This window comes from Sus scrofa, chromosome 2, assembly GCF_054392235.1.
Source record: "Sus scrofa isolate SSC_HxYL_T2T_F1_AM1 chromosome 2, Sscrofa_HxYL_maternal_Yorkshire_Landrace_v2.0, whole genome shotgun sequence".
NCBI lineage: Eukaryota > Metazoa > Chordata > Mammalia > Artiodactyla > Suidae > Sus > Sus scrofa.
The window spans coordinates 82,838,672-82,861,836 of NC_139384.1; the positions used below are offsets into that span (position 1 = coordinate 82,838,672).

At 51.4% G+C, this 23,165-nt stretch overlaps 2 protein-coding genes and 1 long non-coding RNA gene across 14 annotated transcripts in view; 1 reads left to right on the top strand and 2 right to left on the bottom strand.

Annotated features, from left to right (window-relative positions):
* The window catches only part of VAV1 (vav guanine nucleotide exchange factor 1), a 64,218-nt gene extending 55,794 nt beyond the window's left edge, over positions 1 to 8,424 (bottom strand). Inside the window, 1 exon segment of the mRNA NM_001267833.1 lies at positions 8,151 to 8,424. Coding sequence (NP_001254762.1) covers positions 8,151 to 8,354 — 204 coding nt within the window. The 5' untranslated portion in view covers positions 8,355 to 8,424.
* Positions 8,425 to 11,155: 2,731 nt separating this feature from the next.
* On the top strand, positions 11,156 to 23,024 carry SH2D3A (SH2 domain containing 3A). Of its 12 annotated transcripts, XM_085013147.1 has the most exons (13): positions 11,156 to 11,214; positions 11,611 to 11,688; positions 11,953 to 12,051; positions 12,158 to 12,406; positions 15,165 to 15,301; positions 16,779 to 17,128; positions 18,370 to 18,446; positions 19,643 to 20,130; positions 20,245 to 20,360; positions 20,520 to 20,694; positions 20,784 to 20,895; positions 21,390 to 21,575; positions 22,400 to 23,024. In XM_085013147.1, the coding sequence occupies exons 5-13, from the start codon at positions 15,233 to 15,235 to the stop codon at positions 22,558 to 22,560; spliced, it is 1,734 nt and encodes a 577-aa protein (XP_084869273.1). In that variant the 5' UTR covers positions 11,156 to 11,214; positions 11,611 to 11,688; positions 11,953 to 12,051; positions 12,158 to 12,406; positions 15,165 to 15,232; the 3' UTR covers positions 22,561 to 23,024. The 12 variants fall into 12 exon arrangements, 7 of the variants coding, with proteins under 7 accessions (XP_084869273.1, XP_084869274.1, XP_020939634.1 ...); XM_085013148.1 differs by lacking the exon at positions 11,953 to 12,051; XR_014837688.1 differs by lacking the exon at positions 11,156 to 11,214 and having other exon boundaries at positions 11,284 to 11,688; positions 21,303 to 21,575.
* On the bottom strand, positions 19,279 to 21,519 carry LOC146405514 (uncharacterized). Its single transcript, XR_014837690.1, has 2 exons — positions 21,382 to 21,519; positions 19,279 to 20,906 (listed from the first exon to the last, which is right to left on the bottom strand). It is a non-coding gene; the product is annotated as an uncharacterized LOC146405514 (long non-coding RNA).
* Positions 23,025 to 23,165: the final 141 nt, after the last annotated feature.

A 23,165-nucleotide genomic window follows, 5' to 3' on the forward strand; every position in this document is an offset into this window, starting at 1 on the left:
GATCTACCAAAAAACACAGACTCATCTGCTTGGAGCCAGCAAACTCTTCTGAGAATTTATCCCATGGATATATTTGCTCATGTGTATGACCACAGTAATAACGTTGATATGTAGTGAGATTATTTTTTAGGCTTTTTTTCCTTTTTTTTTTTTTTTTTTGCTTTTTAGGGCCACACCTGCAGCATAGGGAAGTTCCCAGGCTAGGGGTCGAATCAGAGCTATAGCGGCCAGCCTACACCACAGCCACAGCAATGCAGGAGCCAAGCCACGTCTGTGACCTACACCACAGCTCACCCAGCGCCGGATCCTTAACCTACTGAGCGAGGCCAGAGATTGAACCCACATCCTCACGGATCCCACTTGTGTTCGTTAACCACTGAAACACGAAGCAAACTCCTTTTTTTAGGTTCATTATAGTAACTCATCCTTCACAACCGTGATTTCAGACAGGGATTTTGTTTGTTTGTTTGTCTTTGTTTTGCTTGTTAGGGTCGAACGTGTGGCATATGGAAGTTCCCATGCTAGGGGTTGAATCAGTGCTGCAGCTGCCGGCCTACCCCCACAGCCACAGCAATGCAGGATCTAAGCCACATTCCCAAGCTACACAACAGCTCGTGGCAGTGCTGGATCCTAAACCAACTGATCGAGACCAGGGATCGAACCCTCATTCTCATGGATACTAGTTGGATTTGTTACCGCTTAGCCACAATGGGAACTCCAAGATAGGGATTTATTATCCCCATTTTACAGATGAGGAAATGCAAGCAGAGAGGTTAAGTAACATACCCAAGGTCACACAGCAGAGGAACTATAAAAACATTCATGGACCAGGTTATTAATTGCAATAATTTTGTCAGAACAAAAGCCTCATGCAGTTGAAGTGTCCATCAGTAGGGGTGCTGATAAAATAAATGATTGATTGCACAGCCTTGCAATGGAATAGAATTTTTGTTTGTTTGTTTGTTTTTGTCTTTTTGCATTTTCTAGGGCCGCTTCCCACAGCATATGAAGGTTCCCAGACTAGGGGTCCAATCGGAGCTGTAGCCGCCAGCCTACGCCAGAGCCACAGCAACTTGGGATCCGAGCCGCATGTTCAGCCTACACCACAGCTCACGGCAATGCCAGATCATTAACCCACTGAGCAAGGCCAGGGATCGAATCCACAGCCTCATGGATCCTAATTGGATTGGTTAACGACTGTGCCACAACGGGAACTCCATGGAATAGATTCCTTAAAATCAGGAATCCTGGGACCAGGCCACCTGGGTTCAAATTCCCAACTGTCACTTTCAAGCTGGTTGCACTGAGGTAAGCTACTTAACTTTTCTGTGCCTCATTTTTGTCACATGAAATATGAGAATAATATTGATATCTACCTCACAGGTTGTTATGAAGATTAAATGAGTTAATGTATAGAAAGTATTTAGGGGGGGTTCTCTTGTTGCACAGCAGGTTAAGGATCTGGTATTGTCACTGCAGTGGCCTGGGTAGCTACCATGGCACAGGTTGGATCCCTGGCTCAGAAATTTCCATATGTCACAGACAAGGCAAAAAAGAAAAAAGATTAAAAAAAGGAAAGCATTTAGATGAGGGATCAGCAAACTTTTCTACAAAGATCTGGGTAGAAAATATCTTCAGCTTCTCAGGCCAGACACTCTCTGTGGCAATTACTCAACTGTATAGTTACAACTGGAAATCAGCATGTTATATAATACATAAATGAAAGGACGTGGCTGTGTGCCAATAAAATTATAAAATATGCTGTAGATGGCAAAAAGCACATGAAAAGATGCTCAGCATCACTAATTACTAGAGAAATGCAAATCAAAACTACAATGAGTTACCACCTCACACCAGTCAGAATGGCCATCATTAAAAAGTTTACAAAAGGGAGTTCCCCTTGTGGCTCAGCAGTAACAAACCCGACTAGCATCCAGGAAGATTCGTATTCAATCCCTGGCCTTGCTCAGTGGGTTAAAGATCTGACCTTGCTGTGAGCTATGGTATAGGTTGCAGACTCAGCTCAGGTCCTGCATTGCTGTGGCTGTGGCATAGGACAGTAGCTGCAGCTCCAATTCAGTCCCTAGCCTGGGAACTTCCACTTACCTCATGTGTGGCCCTAAAAAGCAAAAACAAAACAAAACAAAACAAAAACCAAACAATTGGAGTTCCCTTGTGGCTCAGCAGGTTAAGGATCTGGGATTGTCACTGCAGCCTCGTGGGTCGCTTCTCTGATGCAGGTTCAATCCCTAGCTCAGGAACTTCCATATGTCATGGGCATGGCCAAAAATAAATAAATAAATAATAAAATAAAGAGTCTCTTTTTAAAAAAGTTTAGGAGTTCCTGTTGTGGCTCAGTGGGTTAAGAAGCCAACATAATGTCCTTGAGGATATAGGTTTGAGCCCTGGCCTCACTCAGTGGGTTAAAGATCCGGTGTTGCCACAAGCTGCAGTGTAGATCAAAGATGCAGCTCCAATTTGACCCCTAGCTCAGGAACTTCCATATACCAGAGGTACAGCCATAAAAAGAAAATAAATAAATTTTAAAAATTATTTTTAAAGTTTATAAACAATAACTGCTGGAGAGGGTGTGGAGAAAATGGAACTTTCTTACACTGTTGGTGGGAATGTAAGTTGGTGAAACCACTATGAAAACAGTATGAAAGTTTCTTAAAAAACTAAATATAAAGATATCATATGACCAAACAGTCCCACTCTTGGGCACACATGTGGAGAAAACCATAACTTTGAAAATATACATGCATCCTGATATTCATTGCAGCACTATTTACAATAGCCAAGATGTGGAAGCAACCTAAATGTCCATCAACAGAGGAATGGGTAAAGAAGATGTGGTATGTAAATACAATGGAATATTATTCAGCCATAAAAAAGAAGGAAATCATGCTATTTGCAGCAACCTGGATGGACCTGGGAATTATAATACTAAGTGAAGTAAGTCAAATAAAGAAAGACAAATATCATATGATATCACTTATATGTGGAACCTAATAAAAATTATACAAAAGAACTTATTTACAAAACAGAAACAAACTGCCAGATTTCAAAATCAAGCTTATGGTCACCATAGGGGAAAAGAGGGGAGGCAGGGATACATTAGGATGATGGGAGTAACAGATGCACACTACTGTAGATTAAACAGATAATTAGCAAGGACCTACTTACAACACAGACTCAGTAGTCTGCAATAATCTATATGGGAAAAAAGAATGGATATATGTATATGAATATCTGATTCACTTTGCTATACACCTGAAACGAACACAACATTGTAAGTCAACTATACTCCAATAAAATTAAAAACAAACAAACAGAAAACACACTGGGGTCCAGATTCAGTCCTCCCACTGTAGTTTGCCAGCCCCTGGTTAGAAAAACGCCAGGCACAGAGCACAATATAAATGGTTTGGTAAATAAATGGACAATCTGCAATATTGTGCAGGCATCTTTTTTAAAAAAAAATGAGAACATTCTCTATGTATTGATTTGGAAAGATTTCCAAGACAATGATTAAAGCGAGGAAAGCAGAGTAAAAAGCAGCGGGTGGTCCGTGCCATCTTTCACATAAGAGAGAACCATTGTTAATAAGCACCTAAATTCCTATTTGCATAAGGAAATGCCGGAAGGATATACAGTCAACTTAAAAAAAAAAAAAAAGTAGTCACTTAAGGGGGAAGGTTAGGAGAGGGCTAGAGGTTATATTTTCCCCTCTGCATCTTTTGGTGCGTTTTGATCTTTGAACGATACACATGTATTCGTTAACCAAAGAGTTAAATATCTTAAGATTCTACCAGGCTGTCCCCTAGCACCGGCTTTCTCAACCTCAGGACCGTTGACACTGGGGCCGGGTAATTCTCTGTTGCATATGAAATTGTCAGGTGTTGAGCAGCATCCCTGACCCTTATCCCTAGAGGCCAGCAGCTTCAAGATGTGACCATTCAGAGTGTCTCCAGACGTGGCCATCGCCAAAGGTGCGCTGGGAGGCAAAACCCCACTCCCATTAAGAACTACTGCCCTGGAGTTCCCATCTTGGCACAGCGGAAAGGAACCTGACTAGTATCCATGAGGACGTGAGTTCGATCTCTGGCCTCACTCAGTGGATTTAGGATCCCGCGTTGCTGTGAGCTGTGGTGTAGATCGGAGATGCCAGCTCAGATATCCCGTTGCTGTGGCTGCGGTGTAGGCCAGCAGCCATAGCTCTGATTCCACTTGTAGCCTGGAATCTTCCATATGCTGGGGGTGTGAACTTAAAAAGACAAAAAAAAACCCAAAAGAAAAAACCACTCCTACAGGCTGTGCTAGGCTGCCAATCCTCCTGCTCTCTCTCATCTTTCTGAGCAAGACTTTTTTGAGAGATTTAGAGTTTATCCAACATGTGTTGAGGAGTATTGAAGTATTACAACTGTCCTTCCCCCAAAGGTACTGGGGATTTTAGTTTGTTTATTTATTTATTTTTTTTCAGCCTCCCTGGACATGGTCAGGGATCAGATTTGAGTTGCATTTGCAACCTACACTGCATCTGCAACAACGGATCTTTTAACCCACTCTACCGGGCCAGGGTTTGAACCTGCGTCCTTGTGCTCCAGAGATGCCACCTATCCCGTTGTGCCACAGCAGGAACTCCAAAGGTGCCATTTTTATCCACAGTTCACAGATGGGGAAACTGACACTCAGAGAGGTGAAACCAGGAAGTGGTGCTTGCAGGGCTTTGAACTCCAGTCTGGCTCCTCCAAGCCACCAACACCTCCCTACCCCGACCCCAGCCCAACCCTCCTCTCCCACCCTCTCCCTTTCCTGCCTAAACCAGTGGTGCAGGGGACCAAAGCCCAGAGAGGTTAAGTAACATGCCTGGGGTCATACGGTATAGGAGCTGAAAAAAGATTCATCCTCTTGGCTCCAGGGACCGCCCCCCTCTCGAGTCTAATCAGCTTGCCGGTCCTGGTGGATCTTTCCCACAATGACTGTCACATTCATCCCTTCCTCTCAGCATCCTCAGCCTTAAAATTTCATCTCTGCAACTCGGAATGTGAGCTCCCAGAGAGAGTAAAGGTGTCTGGTCATCACTGTGGTGGCCTATGATGACACACCCTCTCTCTGGGTCTCAGATCTCAGAGGGACGGTCCAGCTTTTGGAGACTCACTTCAATCTGACCTCACCCATGAACCATTCCCCTCCCGCACCCAGCCAGGGCACTCCCTGCCCCAAAGCACGATGTGGGCTCCAGCCACTTGCACCTCAGGGCCTTTGCACGGCAGTGCTCTCGCTGGGAGCCAATCTTTTATCAGATTCACATGCCTCGTTCCCTCACTTTGCCCAGGTCTCTGCTCAAATGTTACCTCATCTCCTACGCAAAAGTACAACCCACACTCCCGAGCCCCCTTCTCCAGACCAAGTACCACCTCTGACAATGTATATGTTTTCTTATCTGCCCACTGTCAGTGTTTCCCATTAGAAGGCAGGCTCCTTTTTTTTTTTTTTAAATGGCCGCACCAGCAGCATATGTAAGTTCCCAGGCCAGGGACGGAATCTGAGCCACAGCTTCAACATATGTTGCAGTTGAGGCAATGACGGATCCTTTAACCCACTGCGCTGGAGCTGAGGGTTGAACCCACACCTCTGCAGTGACTCCAGCTGCTGCAGTCAAATTCTCTCTCTCTCTCTTTTTTTTTTTTTTTTTTTTTTTTTTTGGTCTTTGTCTTTCGTCTTTCGTCTTTTTAGGGCCGCACCCGTGGCATATGGAGCTTACCAGGCTAGGGGTCTAATCGGAGCTGTAGCTGCCGGCCTACGCCAGAGCCACAGCAATGCAGGATCCAAGCCACATCTGCAACCTACACCACAGCTCATGGCAATGCCAGATCCTTAACCCAGTGAGAAAGGCCAGGGATCGAACCCGCAACCTCATGGTTCCTAGTTGGATTCATTTCTGCTGCGTCACAATGGGAACTCCCCAAATTCTTAATCCACTGTGCCACAGCGGGAACTCCTAAAATGCAGGCTCTTTGACAGCAGGGGTTTGTGTGTGTCTCTTCCCCACTGTCTCAGCACCAAGAAGAAGCCTGGCCATACATCCTAATTCTTGATGAATGAATGAATATGCTCCTCCTACCCTCTACCCAGGAAACAACTGAGCAAAAGCAGAGTGTATGTCTCCCACCCCCATCAGAGGCATCCTTCCTTGTCTCTCTCTGCCCTTCTATATCTCATTGGCAGTTCCTGGCCTGAGCTTAAATGTGTTGAAGGCCAGGGACTTGCAAACCTAGACAGGCTATTCTTCCGGTACCTCCCTCTCACTTAACATGACTAGCTTTTAGCTTCCCTCTTGTCTCACTGTGAATGGGGCACAGGGCTGAGCTTCGAAAGGAGACAAAAATGCTCAGGGCAGGAAGGAATAGAGCTCCCAGACTCCCAGATTTCCCAGGGAGGATCAGGGAACACCCCTGCCCTGTGCAGGGCTTGACACAGCTAGGCGCTGGAAGCCAGAGCAATAAGAAAACTCCTATGCACTCTTCAAAACCCAACACAAATGTCCCCTCTTGGATAAAGCCCAACTCCTCCAGGCAATGTCTTTCTTGCCTTTGCTCCAGGGCTCCCAGCCCAAAGATTTCTCCCTCCACCCTGGTCCTGACAATACAGGGCTGGGCGATGCCTGTCTCCCTCAGTCTGGGAATACCTTGTGGGCCAGATCTGGGCCTGGATCCTCAGTGAACAGGACCTTCAGCTGTTCTCCTAGAGACTAAGGCCACACCCCCTTGCACTTCATCAGAGAGCCAGCTGTAGGAAAGATGCAGGCAGGGCTGGAAATTCATCCTTAAATCTACCCACTTTTGCATTAGCTGCTCTTGAAGTCTCACTGGATCTTGACTGCCTGCGGGCCTCGGGACCTCAGGTCTGCTGGCTACTTCCTTATGTGTGGAAGCCAGAAGGAACCAAGCAAACATAGGCAAATCTGGGATGGCCTGTGGCCAGAGCAGCTGGCCAGGGCGGGGGGGTGGGGGGAGGTGGTCCTGGGGTTCACTCATGTTTTCAGGAAGCCTGTCTGGGCTCAGGGAGGGTGGACAGCCCACCACTCCCACCTATGGCCCTGTGCCAGGAAACACCCCCAAGGTCCCCCATGGGCTCACTCCTTGATCACACTTCCCCTCCCCCCCTCCGCACGTGGCATCTCAGCCCAGAGAGGAGGCAAGGGCACCCGCCTCCCATCTCCAGAAAGTTCCCCCCCACCAACCCACAGAGGCTCCAGGACAAGCTTTCCATCCCAGGGTAGGGCCTGAGGGCTGGATGGCAAGTGTCGCCTCAGACCTCCAGGACAGGCTGGACACCCCCAACTCCCAGCCATCAGCAGACGTCACTTCTACCCAGCACTCAGGAGGCCATAGGGAACCAGAGAAGGTACAGAGAGCAAATCCAGTTGCCTCCCCCACCCAACCGCATTCAAATAGGGATTTGAATATATTTCCTGAGCCGGGGCGGTCACAGTCAAATCCACCTCCCCCTGGACCCAGGGCCCTGGTAAAAATCCCTACAGAGAAAAAGCAGCTATTACTAGGCTCCCCTAAACCCCAGGACCCGCTCTCCGGGCTCAGGACCAGGTCTTGTCCCAGTGTGCCCCTGGGGGTGGGCAGAGCTAGGAAGACCACAGCCCCCCACCCGCCCTGCACTGCCCCGGGCCCAGGCAGGAAGCCAAGGGGAAGATGTGAGGGGAAGGAAGGGGCCCAGGAGGAGGAGACACATGTGGGGGAAGGAATCGGAGGAGGCACCTCCCCCATAGCCAGAATCTTGGGGTGGGGGGTGGTCAAAAGAGTCAAAAACCTCAGACCCCCTATGGCTACCCAGGAGGTTTCTAGACCCCCACACAGCCCCATCTAGGGGTTCAATCCCCAGTAGAGTCAGCCTGCGGCTTGGGGACATTAACCGCCACTTTGCCAGTTCTCAGCCTAGATGTAGGCTAAACTGGGACCCTATTAACCCATTCCCGTGACCCTGGGGTGGACCACCCCACAATCTCTCCACCACATCCCCATACTCTGTGCTAGGCCCAGAGGTGCAGTGGGTTAAGTCCCAGGATGCCAGGCCTGGGTGGGTGCCTCCCACCTCCCACCCTCTGTCAGGCCGGCCAGTGGCGGGCTCACCTGGGACATCTGGGGGCGTAGGTTGACCTCCCGCAGGTTGATGGCGTGGGGCAGCAGGTTGTTGAGCAGCTGGCACAGAAGGACGCCATCCCGGAGAGCCTGTGCCAGCTCGCACACCTGGGCCCCCTCCCAGGTCACGCGGTGGCTGGGCGGCAGCACCCGGCACTGGATTAGCCAGTGGGTACACTGGCGCCACAGCTCCATGGCTGCTGGCTTGCCCAGCCGGCCCGCGCACCCTCGCGGCCTCCTCCGCCCGCCCGCCTGCCCGCCTGCCTCTGCTAGCTAGCTACCACTTCCTCTTCTTTGCCTGTAACTGTCGCCCTGAGAGGGGGTGGAGGAGGAGGAGCCGTGGGGTGCGTGGGGGTGGGGGCGGGGGGGAGCACCTGCAGCCCAGCCTAGCCCAGCCTCTTTCTAGCAGGACCTGGCCTCCTTCCCCCACCAACTCAACACCTGGGCACCTGGGCTGGAAACAGAGTGACTAGACCGAGGCCTGCTGCCTTCCTCTCTACCTAACCCAAAGGCAGGACTACCTCGGAAACAGACTCAAAGTCTGCCTTCTTCTCACCCCTCCCTCATCCACCTCCACCAGGGTGCAGCCCCCATCCTTTGCTACCCTGGCCTGGGATGGCCTCCATCCCCATCCCCCAGCTCTGTTCCAGCCAAATGGGCCTCCTCAAGTGTTCATCCAACACACCAGGTCGCCTCAGAATCTTGCCCTAGAATCCTGCCACAGGGCCTTTGCACATGCTGGTCATCTGCTATAGGCAACTTCATAGCCAGCTCCCTCACCTCCTGCAAGTCTTTGCTCAAGGTCATCTTCTTAGTGAAGCCTTCCCAAACCTCTCCATTTCAAGTCACAGCCTTTTTCCCACCCCAACACACCCTGTCCCACTTCCCCCCATTAGGCTCTGATCACCATCCTACTAACCTGATATTTAATTATAATTATTTCTTTATGATATATTTAGAAATTTGTGTCTCTTATGTTGGGCTCCCCCCCCCAGCACCTGGCACATATACACACTCTATAATTTTTTTTTTTTTTTGTCCTTTTGCTATTTCTTTGGGCCGCTCCCGCGGCATATGGAGGTTCCCAGGCTAGGGGTCGAATCGGAGCTGTAGCCACTGGCCTACGCCAGAGCCACAGCAACGCGGGATCCGAGCCGCGTCTGCGACCTACACCACAGCTCACGGCAACGCCAAATCGTTAACCCACTGAGCAAGGGCAGGGACCGACCCGCAACCTCATGGTTCCTAGTTGGATTCGTTAACCACTGCGCCACGACAGGAACTCCCACTCTATAAATATTTGTTGAATGAATGAATGAATGAGTAGTTGAAAACAGCATTGGCTCTACCTTTGACATGTATCCCAAATCCATTCATTTATCCCCATGGCCCTGGCCACCTGTCATCTCTCTCCTTATAGACTTTGATAGAGTCATCACTCATTTAGCAAATATTTACTGTCTTTGTAACCCTTGTTGTTGCCTGAAATCATGGTTTATGAGGTTTCTCTCCCCCCCACCTTCACTTCCCTGGAGGTGAGTAATCCCTGCGAACAGCTCTTTAGGGAGACACACCCCTTGGATTATCTTTTTTAATTATTGTAACCACGAGGGGGCGCTAGACCCCTTCACTGGACATACCCCTACTCTGTACCAAAATCAGACAAGAGTGGGTCAAGGAAAAGACACGAGTCAGCCTGTTTTGAGACTGGAGTCTCTTCCACATTGACAAGGGGGAAAGCCCAGTCTGGAAATTCCCAGATTTTCGGTCCTACAGGCACCAAAACTTTCATCCCCAAGCATCGATGGCTCTTTATTCAATTTCCTCATCTGTAAAATGACAGTAATCTTCACCGTTTACAATTATGGTAGGGATCAGAGATGGGGCTGCCAGTTTCAGAGGAGGACAGGATAGCGTTCCAGGGCTCTGGGCTTGATTCCCACCTCGACCAATGACCAATCACAAGCCGTGTCAAACTTGGGCAAACGACTTCGTTGCCGCATACCTCAATTTCTGCATCCAGAAAGTGGGGGCGGTGAAAATAGTACCCATCTCATTGAGAGGTCTATGTTAAAATGCAATGCATTGACGAAAGTCAACAAGCGTAACAGTCTTGGCATACAGTAAGCACTTAATGAATGTTAGCAGCCACTGTGGCTTTCAATTCTGTTACTGACTTCAGTAAACTTGACCAGAGCGTCCTCTTTCTGGTTCCGGATCCCTCCCACCTTTCTCATGCTAGTCTCCAGGCAGCATGATGGAAGCCCCCTTCCACTCCTTCCCTCCACCCAGGAAACCACCCGAATGTTTACCCCCCACGTCCCGCCAGAGTTTTGATCAATTCCAACTTCCGATTACTGGGAGAAGCTGTCGTGTTTTCCCGCATCTCTCTCCACAAAACACGAACCCTCAATGGGGTTCCTTCCCGGAAACCCGGGGGCGGCGGTCAGGAGGAAGCGCACCCCGTTACGTCACGGCCACTGTCACTCCCTGCCGGGCGAGAGGGCCGGTAGGGGCCGCCCCGCCCCTACCCGGAAGGGCTAGAAGACAATCCCCATGCCCTGTCCCCAGGGGTCGGGGGTGCTTACGGCCAGCTCGAGGCCCTAAACGGAATCAAGGGGCCGGGTCGTAAGGGGCGGAACTGAAAGAGGGCCTAGGAAATGAGTGGGCGTGGCCACTCAGAGGAGGACAGGGCAAGTTCCGAGAGGGCGGGGCCCACTGGTAGATACTTAAGGAGTTCCCAAGGGGGCGTGGTCTATGGGAAGGTGGTTTTTCCTCCCAAGGGGGCGTGGTTAACGCCAAGACGTTTCTGAGGAGGAGGAGCAAGAACAAAGGGGCGGGGCGATAGCCCCGGAGGTACAGCTGAAGAAGGGGCGGGGCCTGCTGGGGTAGTGTTTTTAAGTAGGCGGGACCAGGTGATGGGGCTCGGTTCCCTTCGGGCGCGGCTGGTGAAGGCTGGACCTGGCTGGGGCAGGGAGGGAGGGGAGGGGAGCCTCAGAGCTTCAGGCTTCCGCCTGGCCTCAGGTTCTTGGGAGCTCCGCGGGTCCCGGCCCAGGTAAGTGAGGGGCCCCAGGCAGATCCAGGATCGGCTTATTACTGGGGTTGGGAGCCCTCTTTTTTGCAGGTGGGACCACCGGCTCGCAGGAAGGATCTGGGTGTCTGTCCACGCGCGTCCGGGAATGTAAAAGGGGTCACCTGATTGGGTGGCTGTACTTCACGCGTGTCCATGTACCTGGGCATCCTCCTCCAAGCGTGTTTCCTGTGCAACATGGAGTGCCTCCTTGCTTCCACTTTTGCCCCAGCGATCTTTTTAAAGCACAAATCAGATGGTGCCCCTCGTTCAGGTCAAACCCTTTCGTAGCTCCCCTTCCATCCTGCTGAGGTGAAAATTCGAAGTCCTCCAGTCCCTGCATCATCTCACCCATTGCCGACCTCACTGCTCTCCACTTAGCTCCTGGCTCAGAGCACTCAGCCACACCAGCCTCCCTGCTGACATAAAATGTAAAAAGCAGGCCCCAGGCCTTTGCAGGTACTCTACCCTCCACCTGGACTGCTTTCTCTCCACGTCTTGGCATAACTGTCTCTCCTCCACTGAGATCTCAGCTCCCTTGTCACCTGGTGGGCTGCCTATTTAAGGCAGCCAAACTTGTCCTGCCTTCCTTATCACACCTCCCTGTTTCATCATCTTCATTGTTTACCCTTAGACATTATTTTCTTCATTCATTGTGTCTCTGTTTGTTGTGTGTCTTGGCCACCAGATGGGCCTTGGTCTCATTCATTCCTGTTTCTCCAGGGTCTGGCATGCTGTATGCCTTCAACCAGTCGGTGTTTGCTCACATCTGAGTCCTCTGTCCAACTGTCTCTGTCCGAGTGGCTGTCCCTTTCTTTACATGTATGTGATCCCTAGAGCATGAATAATCCCCTACCTCTTTTCCCCAGGTGTGCTTCTTACCATCCACCTCTCCTGATTCTGCCCTCTTCCTCTCTCCCCTGCCCAGATATCCAGAAATTATTCCAAAGGATGCAGGGCAGGAGGATGACTTAATTGGCCTGTGGCTGACCTGAGCCCATGCTGAGCTCCCCCTGAACTAACCAGAGATTTGTCAGTGACCCACCGCCACATCCACTAAGGGGCACATAAGACAGACGAAGCTGGAGTCCAGGAGACTCTTAAGATGAAGGCCAGGCCTGGCCCTGCTGACAAACAGGAAGTGCACAGGCATCCAGGAGACACACCTGGCGTTCAGGTATGCGGCGCCTGGAGCCAGGGCTCTGCTCAGCTCCCCGCCCCTTAAGCCACCTTGGGCCAGTCTGGGAACTTCCTGCCCATTTCAGGCCCTCAGCCCAGCTGACTCAAGTCACAAGAATCCTGGTGCTATTTCCCTGCAGACCCTGCCAGACCCTGGAGACCTTGTGGGCAGGGAAGCAAGAAGTAAACCCCAGCTTCTCTTCCATCCAGGGCATTTTTCTCCAGCAGAACCTTGAGACACACAGGTCTGAGGTCTGAGTGATGATCAACGGGGTCCTAAACTGTCTGAGATTGACCACAATAATAATGAAATGGATTGGCTCCAAAATAAAAAAATCTGCAAATGCCTACTTGCTGTTCGCTGACATTTCTACAAAAATGTGAACTTTTAATGTCCTTAAAAAATGGCATTACATTGGAAAGCCATGTATGAGTTAGGTTTTTTTCCCAATGATTAAAAAAAAAAATTTGGCCGAGCCCAAGGCATGCAGAAGTTCCCAGGGCCAGGGTTGGAACCCACGCCACAGCAGTGACAATGCTGGATCCTTAACCACTAGGCTGCCAGGGAACTCCTGGGTTAGATTTCTGTGCAACCTAAGAATCCTTGAGGAGTTCCTGTTGTGGCTCAGCAGGTTAAGAACCCAACTAGTATCCATGAGGATGTGGGTTTGATCCCTGGCCTCTCTTAGCGGGTTAAGGATCTGGCATTGCTGTGAGCTGTGGTGTAGATCGAAAACTCAGCTTGGATCCCGATTTGCTGTGGCTATTGTGTAGGCCTGCCGTTGCAACTCCAATTCAACCCCTAGCCTGGGAACTTCCATATGCCACAGATGCGGCCCTGAAAAAAAAAAAAAAAAAAAAATCCTTGAGCATGCACATAGGTGGCTGAGATGCTATGGACTTTGGTAAATTAAATTTCTCCCACAGCCTGGAGTTTCTTTCACCCTAAGCACCACCTGACTTGATCCCTCAATTTTCTCCCAATCTGGGGAGTTCCTGCTGTAGTTCAGTGGGTGAATGATCCAGCTCCTCTCTGTGGAGGCCCCAGTTTGATCCCCGTCCAGTGCCTTGGGTTAAGGATCTTGCGTTGCTGCACCTGCAGCGTAGGTCACAGCCATACCTTGGATTCACTGCAGCTTGGATTCATTCCCGCCGGGAAATTCCATATGCCATGGGGGAAGCCAAAAAATTTTTTTTCTTCAAATAAAAAAAAAAAATGGTAAAATCTCCCAATCTTTATTGAGACCTTCCTGGGCCACCCTGTGGAAAACCTTAACTCTACCATTTGAATCTTCATATCCCATTCCTGGTGTCCTTTTCCCACTTAGGTCTCTCTGATCTACTCTGTGGCTATTCATCTATTTATTTATCTTCCTAATAACGTCTTCCCAGTTAGAACATCTCTAAGGGCAGGAATTCTGTTCTATTTCGTTCACTTCTAGCGAGTAGAATGAGTGCCAGGCACAGAATGGGTGCCCCAAGAATATTGGTTTGTGAATTCTTTTTTTTTTTTTTTCTTTTTTACCTAATGCTTTTATTTTTATTTATTTATTTATTTATTTATTTATTTATTTTGGTCTTTTTGCCATTTCTTGGGCCGCTCCTGCCGCATATGGAGGTTCCCAGGCTAGGGGTCGAATCAGAGCTGTAGCTGCCAGCCTACGCCAGAGCCATGGCAACATGGGATCTGAGCTGCGTCTGCGACCTACACCACAGCTCACGGCAACGCCGGATTGTTAACCCACTGAGCAAGGGCAGGGATCGAACCCGCAACCTCATGGTTCCTAGTCGGATTCATTAACCACTGCGCCACGACGGGAACTCCCGGTTTGTGAATTCTTTAATCAAATTTCTACAAAACAGAGCATATGTCATCTGCATTAAAAAATCTTTTTTTTAGTTTGTTTTGGGTTTTTTTTGTTTTTTGTTTTGTTTTGTTTTGTTTTGTCTGCAGTGTGCTGCAACTTGATGTGGAGTCTCAGTTCCCAGACCAGGGACTGAACCCACACTGCAGTGGTGAAGGCACTGAATCCTAACCCCTAGACCACCAGGGAACTCCCTGAATTAAAAATTGCATTGCAGAAGTTCTCTCATGGCTCAGCAGGTTAAGGATCTTGTGTTGTTACTGCTGTAGCTGTGGTTACAGCTGTGGCAAGGGTTCAATCCCTGGTGGAACTTCCACATGCTGCAGGAGAGTCTTAAAAAAAAAAAAAAAAAAAAGGCAGAAAAAATTGCATTACATTTTAAAGCGATGTGAAAGTCTCCTCCCTTTGCAAGAATCCCAGTAAATGCATGACTCGTTCCATGAAACCATAGCCTATTCTAAATTAAAGTTACTTGGAGTTCCTGCTATGGTGCACCAGGATCTGTGGTATCTCTGCAGCGTCAGGACACCGGTTTGATCCCCCAGCCTGGCACAGTGGGTTAAAGCATCTGGCATTGCTGCAGCTGTGGTGTAGATTGCAACTTCGGCTTGGATCTGATCCCAGCCGGGGAACTCCATATGCTGCAGGGCAGCCGAAAACAAAAAAATTAAAAAGTTACTCATAACTCAGTTTTAAACTGATCAGATAGATAGATAGATAGAATCTGAGTATAAGTAACTGCTTTAAAATATAATATATATTTACACATATAGAGAGAGTTGTCTGTTAAGACTTGATAGGATGTGGGCTGCTGTCTTCAAAACTATGAGAGATGTGGAAAGGGCTGACCCAGCCACTCAGAAAGAAAGAATAATTATTCCTATTTTACAGATGAGGAAGACTGAGACCTGCTGGAAGTACAAAGCACAGCCCCTGCACCCTCTGCCCCCAAGAGCTCCATGCAGGTGCCAGAGGATGGAGAGGACCTGGCTGGTCAATCCTGGTACCATGGCCCCCTGTCCCGCCAGGTACCCCTGCCTCCTACAGCACCTCTGTACCATCTGATGGGAGTTTTTCCCACCTTGGACTTAGTGGGGACTCCAGGGACCCAGATGAGGGGCTTAGGGTCAAGGTCTATTGGAAGGGGTGGCTGGGAAGCGAGGGACTATCTTGAAGCTTGGTTGGTGTGGCAAGTCACTTCTTGGGTTTAAATTATCACTTCCTTTGAGATGGTGTTGAGGATGGTGACAGGGATTGAAGAGGGGCCTAACGACCATTCAAACCACCCCCTGGTTCTGCTGTCTCTCTCTCTGTGGATCCCAGGCATCCTGTGTCCCCCCTGGACCCCATCTCCCTCTTAATACAAGGCTCCTCACCTTCATCTCTAACTTAAGGGCCACCTTCAGGAGTCCCAGGACCCTGGCAATCCACTCAAATTATGGGAGGCAGGAGTTCTCATTGTGGCTCAGCAGTAAGAAACCCAACTAGTATCCATGAGGACACAGGTTCGATCCCTGGCCTCGCTCTGTGGGTTCTGGCGTTGCTGCGAGGTGTGGTGTAGGTCACAGATGCCATCCTGAGTTGCTGTGGCTGTGGTGTGAGCCAACAGCTATAGCTCCAACTGGACCCCTAGCCTGGGAACTTTCATATGCTGCATCTGTGGCCCTAAAAAAAAAAAAAAGAAAGAAAGAAAAAAAGAGGATGCAGTGAGTTCATACATTTTACACCCAAAACAGTGCCTAGCACATAATAAGGTGTGTACATGTGTCCATTGCACAAATTATCCAGTCCCCAGCCCCCAACACCAGCTCTGCTTTGCCCCTCTCTGATGTTATGATCCTAGGCTCCTGTTTTCACATCAGCCACCATGGCTGGTGTAAAATTGCTTGACTATTTTTATAAAGGTGGATTTAAAGGTCACAGTCTGTTTGGAAGGATCTAGCTAATGGCTTTTCTGGGAGCCACATTTCATAGCAAACTCAGCACATGTCCTCAAGTTGGAAGTTGCATTAGTCAGTGTCAGATAGTGGCTGTAACAAACATTCCCAAGACATCACCAGCCAGACTTGATAAACATTTAAGGGCTAGTTCATGTCACAGTCCAAGGTGTTTGAGGAGTGGGGATGCAGAGCTCCAAAATGAGTCAGATCCAAGTCCTGTCCATCTTGTACCTCCTCCATTCCCCAGGGCTTTGGGGACATCAGCTGACAAGGGACAGAACCTGTAGGATTGTACAGGAGGGTTTTATGGGCCAGGTCTGGAAATTCCCCAGAGCACTTCTTCCCTCATTCCATTGGCCAGATCTTTTCACATGATGACTCTAACTGCAAGGGAGCCAGGGAAATGTAGTCCAGAGGCTACATGAGAAAAGAAATGGTTTGGCACAAAACTATCCAGTATCCAGGGTGGCTTTTCTTGGGTAGGGGGAGTGATGGTGGGGAGTCATCATTAACTACTGATAACGGGCTCATGCCTAACCCGCCCCCCCCCTTCCTCCACCCCCAGAAGGCTGAGGCTCTTCTCCAGCAAGATGGTGACTTCTTAGTTCGGGCATCCGGTTCCCGAGGGGGCCACCCTGTGATCTCCTGCCGCTGGCGGGGCTCAGCCCTACACTTTGAGGTGCTCCGAGTGACCCTGCGTCCCCGGCCAGGCCGGCCCACAGCCCTCTTTCAGCTGGAGGATGAGCGTTTCCCAAGCCTGCCTGCCCTGGTGTGCAGCTATGTGACTGGCCAGCGTCCACTGTCCCAGGCCACAGGGGCTGTGGCCTCTAGGCCCGTGATGCGACAAGGACCAATTCGACGCAGCTTTAGTGAGGACAGCCTTTCAGAAAGCCTGGCCCAGACAGAGCCACTCAGGTACTCACAGGCTCCCTCTCTCCTAGATGACACCCAGTAACCCCCAGTGTTCTCTACCTGAGCATTATCCACAATTGGCGTTTGAGACCAGATTATTCTTTTGTTGTTGTTGTTTTCGCTTTTTCTGTTTTGGCTGCATATGGAAGTTCCTGGGCCAAGGATCAAATCCAAGCCAGAGCTATAACCTACACCACAGCTGCAGCAACACCAGATCCTTAACCCACTGCACCAAGCTTCATATTGAACCCATTTTCCTGCCACTGCAGAAACACCATTGATCTGGTTGAACCACAACAAAAACTCCACTTTTTAAAATTTAAAAGAAAGGAGTTCCTGTCATGATGCAGAGGAAAGGAATCCAACTAGGAACCATGAGATTGTGGGTTTGATCCCTGGCCTCGCTCAGTGGGTTGAGGATCTGGCGTTGCCGTGAGCCGTGGTATAGGTCGCAGACATGGCTCAGATCTGGCGTTGCTGTGCCTCGGCCAGCAGCTGTAGCTCCGATTGGACCCCTAGCCCGGGAACCTCCATATGCCATAGGTGCGGCCCTAAAGAAAAAAAAAAGTTTAAAAAAATTTTTTTGGCCACAGCATGAAATGGCTTGATTTGAGACTCAGTTCCAGACTAGGGATTGAACCTGGCCCACAGCAGTGAAAGTGCCGTGTCCTAAGCACTAGACCACTAGGGAGCTCCCTAGGCCAGATTATTCATGGTTATAAGGTGCTGTTTGCGCATCATAAGATGTTGAGCAGCGGAGTTCCCGTCGAGGCTCAGTGGTTAACGAATCCAACTAGGAACCATGAAGTTGCGGGTTCGATCTCTGGCCTTCCTCAGTGGGTTAACGATCCAGCGTTGCCGTGAGCTGTGGTGTAGGCTGCAGACGCGGCTCGGATTCCGCATTGCTGTGGCTCTGGTGCAGGCCGGTGCCTACAGCTCCGATTCGATCCCTAGCCTGGGAACCTCCATATGATGTGGAAGTGGCCCTAGAAAACGTAAAAAGACAAAAAAAAAAAAGATGTTGAGCAGCATCCCTGACCTCTGTCTACTAGATGTCAGTAGAATCCTCTTTACCCCACGCCCTAGTTGTGATGACCAAGAAATATCTCCTGACATTGTCAAGTGCCCCTGGGGGAATGACCAGCCCCCGGTTGGGATCCAAGGATGTAAGATTTTCTGAGCATTGTCGGGGGTGACCCTGCTCAGAGTAGGACTACACATCTCCCTCATCTCTGCTCCCCCAGGGCTAGGAAGCGGAGTGACAGTCAGCCTGTGGGTTTGGAGCATGTGGGGCACCCAACAGAAGACCACCCTGGACCAGGTAAGGGGCTTCCCAGGCAGCACAGAGCTCAGGGACGGCTCTGCCAGGCTATACCTAAGGAACCTTGGGCAGGGGACTTAACCTTTTGGAAAAAAGGGATGGTAATACTCTTCATGTTGTCACAGTAATTTAAAAACACACAGGAACTTTGTAAAAAAATTTAAAAAAAAATATGTGTTTATGGAGTTCCAGAGTTCCCTATTGGCTCAAGTTAAGGATCTGGCATTGTCACTGCTGCGGCTCAGGTCTCTGCTGTGGCACAGGTTCCATCCCTGGCCCCAGAACTTCTGCATGCTGTGGGTGTGGCCAAAAATAAGAAGAAGAAAATAAAATGTGGGTTTGTTATTATTCCAAGGAGCCCTATATGCTCTAACCATGGCTGACCTAATAACTCCTGCTACATCCCCTCTTCACGTCAATCACACAGTCTTTTTTACAGTTGCTGGAACCTGCCGAATATGTTCCGGCCTCAGGGCCTTTGCACTTGCTATTCTCACCACTGGAAAAAGCTCATTCCCTACCTTTACCTGACTGACTCCTTCTCATCTAACATGAGTTCATCAGAGCAGCCGACCCTGATAATCCTACATAAAGGAAGAGTCCCCTTTGTGTCCTGACTGCCTTGTCAGCCCTGCCCTCCACCCAAAGTCTCGTGACATGCCTGAGACTGTATGAAGTGCTGTGATAACATCAATGAACAAGAATGACACAGATCCCTGCGCTGGTGGAGCCAACATCCTTTTAGAGGAAGAAGGACCATGAACAACAAAAATTAGTCAATTATGTATGCTTTGGGGCAAAAACTAAAGTAGAACAGAGTAAGGAGTATGGAGACGGGAGTATTTATTTATTTATTTTTGCTTTTTAGGGCCACACCCACGGCATATGGAGGTTCCGAGGCTAGGGGCTGAATCAGAGCTGTAGCTGCTGGCTTATGCCACAGCTATAGCAATGCAGGAACCGAGGGGCAAGAACAAAGAATTCAAATTTAAAATTTAGCATTCAGAATTTGCAAAACTCCATATGGGCTAGAGGAGTTTTGGTGAAGTCGTTCAAGTCCAAAGCTGCGCCAGGTTAGGTGGGGTACCTGGTTATTGGCTGAACGAGTGAATGAACCTGGAGGTTGGTACCCCACAAAGCCCCAACCAGCTATTTTCTCTGTGGACCTCTTTTACCCTCTCTTGTGTGACCCCCAGGAGCCTCCACTGTGCCCGCATCTGCATTGCCTCGGACAGGAAGTGACCCTGTGTTGCTAAAGACCCCAGCTCTCCTGGGGTCCATTGCTGACAACCTGAGGGCCTCCGATGGGCAGCTTCATGCCAAGGCACCAACCAAGCCACCTCGAACACCTTCACTGATGCTGCCTGATGCCTCTGGACGCTCCCCAACGTACTGTGAGCTGGTGCCCCGAGTGCCTAGGGTCCATGGAACACCCCCTGGCCACAGCTGCCCAGAGCCAGAGGCACCATGGTGGGAGGCCAATGAAGAGGAAGAGGAGGAGGAGCAAAGATGTTTTGCAAGACCACAGGGTGAGGTCTCTTTCTGTCCCCCTGACAACCCCTCCTGCCTGCTGGGCCCCCAGAATCGGCCTCTGGAACCTAAAGCCCTGCGCATTCTCCGTGGCCTGTTCCTGGAGCACCATCCTGGGAGCACTGCCCTCCACCTGCTATTGGTGGACTGCCAGGTGGGTCCCCTACCAGGTAGGGCTGAAGCCAGGGCATGGCCCAGTCTCACCTCATACCCATTTACTCATTCTGCTCCTCTGAACTCCCTACTCTTACCCCTCCCCCACTGCCAGGAGACAGGCCTCCTGGGGGTGACCAAGGCTCAGCGGGGCGCCATGGGGGTTGCCTCTGGTCTGGAGCTGCTCACTCTTCCCCATGGACATCGCCTGAGGTTGGAACTGCTGGAGAGGTAAGGCAGCCACCTAAAATCCCTAGGGTCCTCAACCTCCCCCCCATTCACGGCCCCCCAGGGAGGAGGGGAGATGAGCTGTGTCACCTGCTCTCCCTCCTCACCCCCACATCGCAAACCCCGCCACTGCCTCCAAAACCTTGCCCTCCGCCTCTGCAGGCTCGAGACGCTGGCGTTGGCGGGGGCGCTGGCAGTGCTGGGCTGCGCGGGACCGCTGGAGGAGCGCGCCGCCGCCCTGAAGGGCCTGGTGGAGCTGGCTCTGGCGCTGCGGCCAGGGGCGGCGGGGGACCTGCCTGGACTGGCTGCGGTCATGGGCGCCTTGCTCATGCCCCAGGTGCGTAGGAAGCAGGGATGCGGGACGAGGCCAGAGAGCAAGTGAAGGGGAAGAGTGGAGAGAAGGCGGGCTCGGGTCTCTTCTTCCAGGTGTCGCGGTTGGAACGCACGTGGCGCCAGCTCCGGAGGAGCCACACGGAGGCTGCGCTGGCCTTCGAGCAGGAGCTGAAGCCTCTAATGCGGACGCTGGATGAGGGCACCGGTGAGTGGCATCTTTAGATAAGTGGTAACTCTAATCAGGACCTCAATCCGGTTCTAAGCCCCGCGGGGGTTTTAGTACCCCACTCCGCGCCTTAGGCCTGGTCCCTGTCTCCCATCCAGCTCTTTGCTAGGCTCTCTGGCCTCTGGGTCTCTTTCCAACCAAAATCCACCCCTTGTTTCTGTCCTTTGCTCCACCTCCGCCCTACATTCAGCTGGCTGTTTGGGTCCAAGGCCCCGCCCCCTCGCCCTAGCCCCCGCCCTCTGTGCGAAGCTAGGTCCAGGACCAGATCCCTAGGCCCCGCCCTCACTATCTCCTAGGCTCCGCCCCTTCCCTGGGCCCCTCCCCTGACTCGGTCCTGCTCAAGACTTCGTATCTGACCCAAACTCCACCCCTTGCTTTTGTCCTAGGGTGTTTCGGCCCAATGTATGGCGCACCCTCTTCACCCTAGGACCCACCCTCTGCCCCTAGCCCAGCCCAGACCCTTACCCCAACAGGACCTTGCGACCCGGGCGAGGTGGCGCTGCCGCACGTGGCACCCGTGGTGCGCCTGCTGGAGGGCGAGGAAGTCCCGGGGCCCTTGGACGAGAGCTGCGAGCGGCTGCTGCGCACCCTGGACCGGGCGCGTCAGACGGCCCGGGACGCGCCCAGATTCCGCGAGGCGACAGCCCGGCGCCTGCGAGGTGAGCGCCCCATCTGCGCCCGGCTGCCAGAGGATCCTGACTTTAAGAACACGCCGTATGCTGTAGCCCGGCACCCCCAAACCCACCGGCCCAGGGACTAGAGCCTCCCGCTACACCTCCCAAACTGAGGGCCCCACCCAAATTGAGACGGCCCCGCCCTGGGTGGGTGTTTCTCGACTCAAGCATGCTGCAATAGACCAGATGGTGCCGTCCGCCCCTAAAGGGCGGCCCTATCCCCCCAGAGCCACGCCCGCAGAGTCCCACTCTCTCACACTTGGGAAGGTCCTGCCCCCAGAGGATCTCGATCCCCCCAAAATGATTCAGTCCTTCAACCTGATGGTACTGCTCTCCCTCTGAGCTCAGAGCCACACCTCTCTGGGGCAGCCCAGCTTCCAGAATCTCCCACCTGGGTAGTTCCTGCCTTCACTTAGCACTCTTCTCCCTCCAACTAGGCCCAACTCCACCCCCACCCCCTGGGCGTTTGTCGCGTAGGGTAGCCTGGACCCCAAGTCCCGCCCCCCGGGGCAGCTCCATCTCCAGGCACAAGCCCTAAGGTGGGGCCACCAGGTCTTGCACCTGGAGCAGACTGCTCCCATGCACTCCTGGCAGAGCCCGCTTCCACTGGGCCCGTTAGCCACCCCCACCCCACTCCCTGCAGAGACCCAGGAGCCCCCTCCCCGCTAACCTTGCCCAGCAGTTCAGATAACCTGGGACAGAATCCCTCCTGGCCCCTGCTGGGTCAAAGTCCCAAGGGGACCAGGCAGTTATCAGAGGGTAAGGCAGGTGCCTGGCCACGCCTCCAGCTAACCTGGCTCCGCCCCCAGGATTCCAGCCCAACCCTGAGCTGAAAGAGGCCCTGACCACCGGTTTCTTGCGGAGGCTGCTCTGGGGAAGCAGAGGGGCTGGGGCACCGTGGGTCACACGTTTCGACAAGTTCCAGCACGTCCTCAGTGTCCTGTCGCAGCGCCTGGAGCCTGACCTTTGAAAGCACAGATCCACTTCTTCACGCGGCGATACCCAGTCTTCCAGGGATCCCCAGTGTCCTCAGGCAGCCAAATGCAGTGGGACCTGCACCCAGCCTCACAGAAGGGACGGGTCCTGGTTTGCAAGAACGCACCCTGCACCCTAAAACTGAGCACGAATCCTAAGGGAGGGCAGCCTACTTCCCCATATGAGAAGACCCGACATCTGGAGGTTCTGAACGCCCTTTCTCACCACCCCATGCCCACACCCCCCTCAACATATCCCACAAGTGGTGAATGTGAGGCTTTGAATGTTAAAGAGAACTCGCAGATCTGTAAGAGGCCAGAGTTTAAATCCATTTTAAATGCTGTGTGACTTCCAGCAGATCACTTGACCTCTCTCTCTATCCCCGCCTTCAACATAAAAGTGAGACTGTGTACTTTCCAGGGGTTGTCATGGGGATTAAAGCTCAGCGTTTGAATGAGATCATGGGTGGAAAATGCCTGGCACACAGTAGGGGCTCAACAGGTGTGACCTGTTCTCAGTGAGCTATAGCAGAACACCAAAGGGGTGACATCTGGCACCCTCCTCCCTATCAACACACCCAACCCCCCAGGAAGGGACAGG

Bases quoted from the DNA above. Each gene is read 5' to 3' on its own strand.
- SH2D3A (XM_085013145.1), top strand. From the start codon at position 15,233: ATGCAGGTGCCAGAGGATGGAGAGGACCTGGCTGGTCAATCCTGGTAC. The intron at 20,361-20,519 runs GTAAGGCAGCCA...CCGCCTCTGCAG, and splicing joins AGGTTGGAACTGCTGGAGAG to GCTCGAGACGCTGGCGTTGG. The intron at 20,695-20,783 runs GTGCGTAGGAAG...CTCTTCTTCCAG, and splicing joins GCGCCTTGCTCATGCCCCAG to GTGTCGCGGTTGGAACGCAC.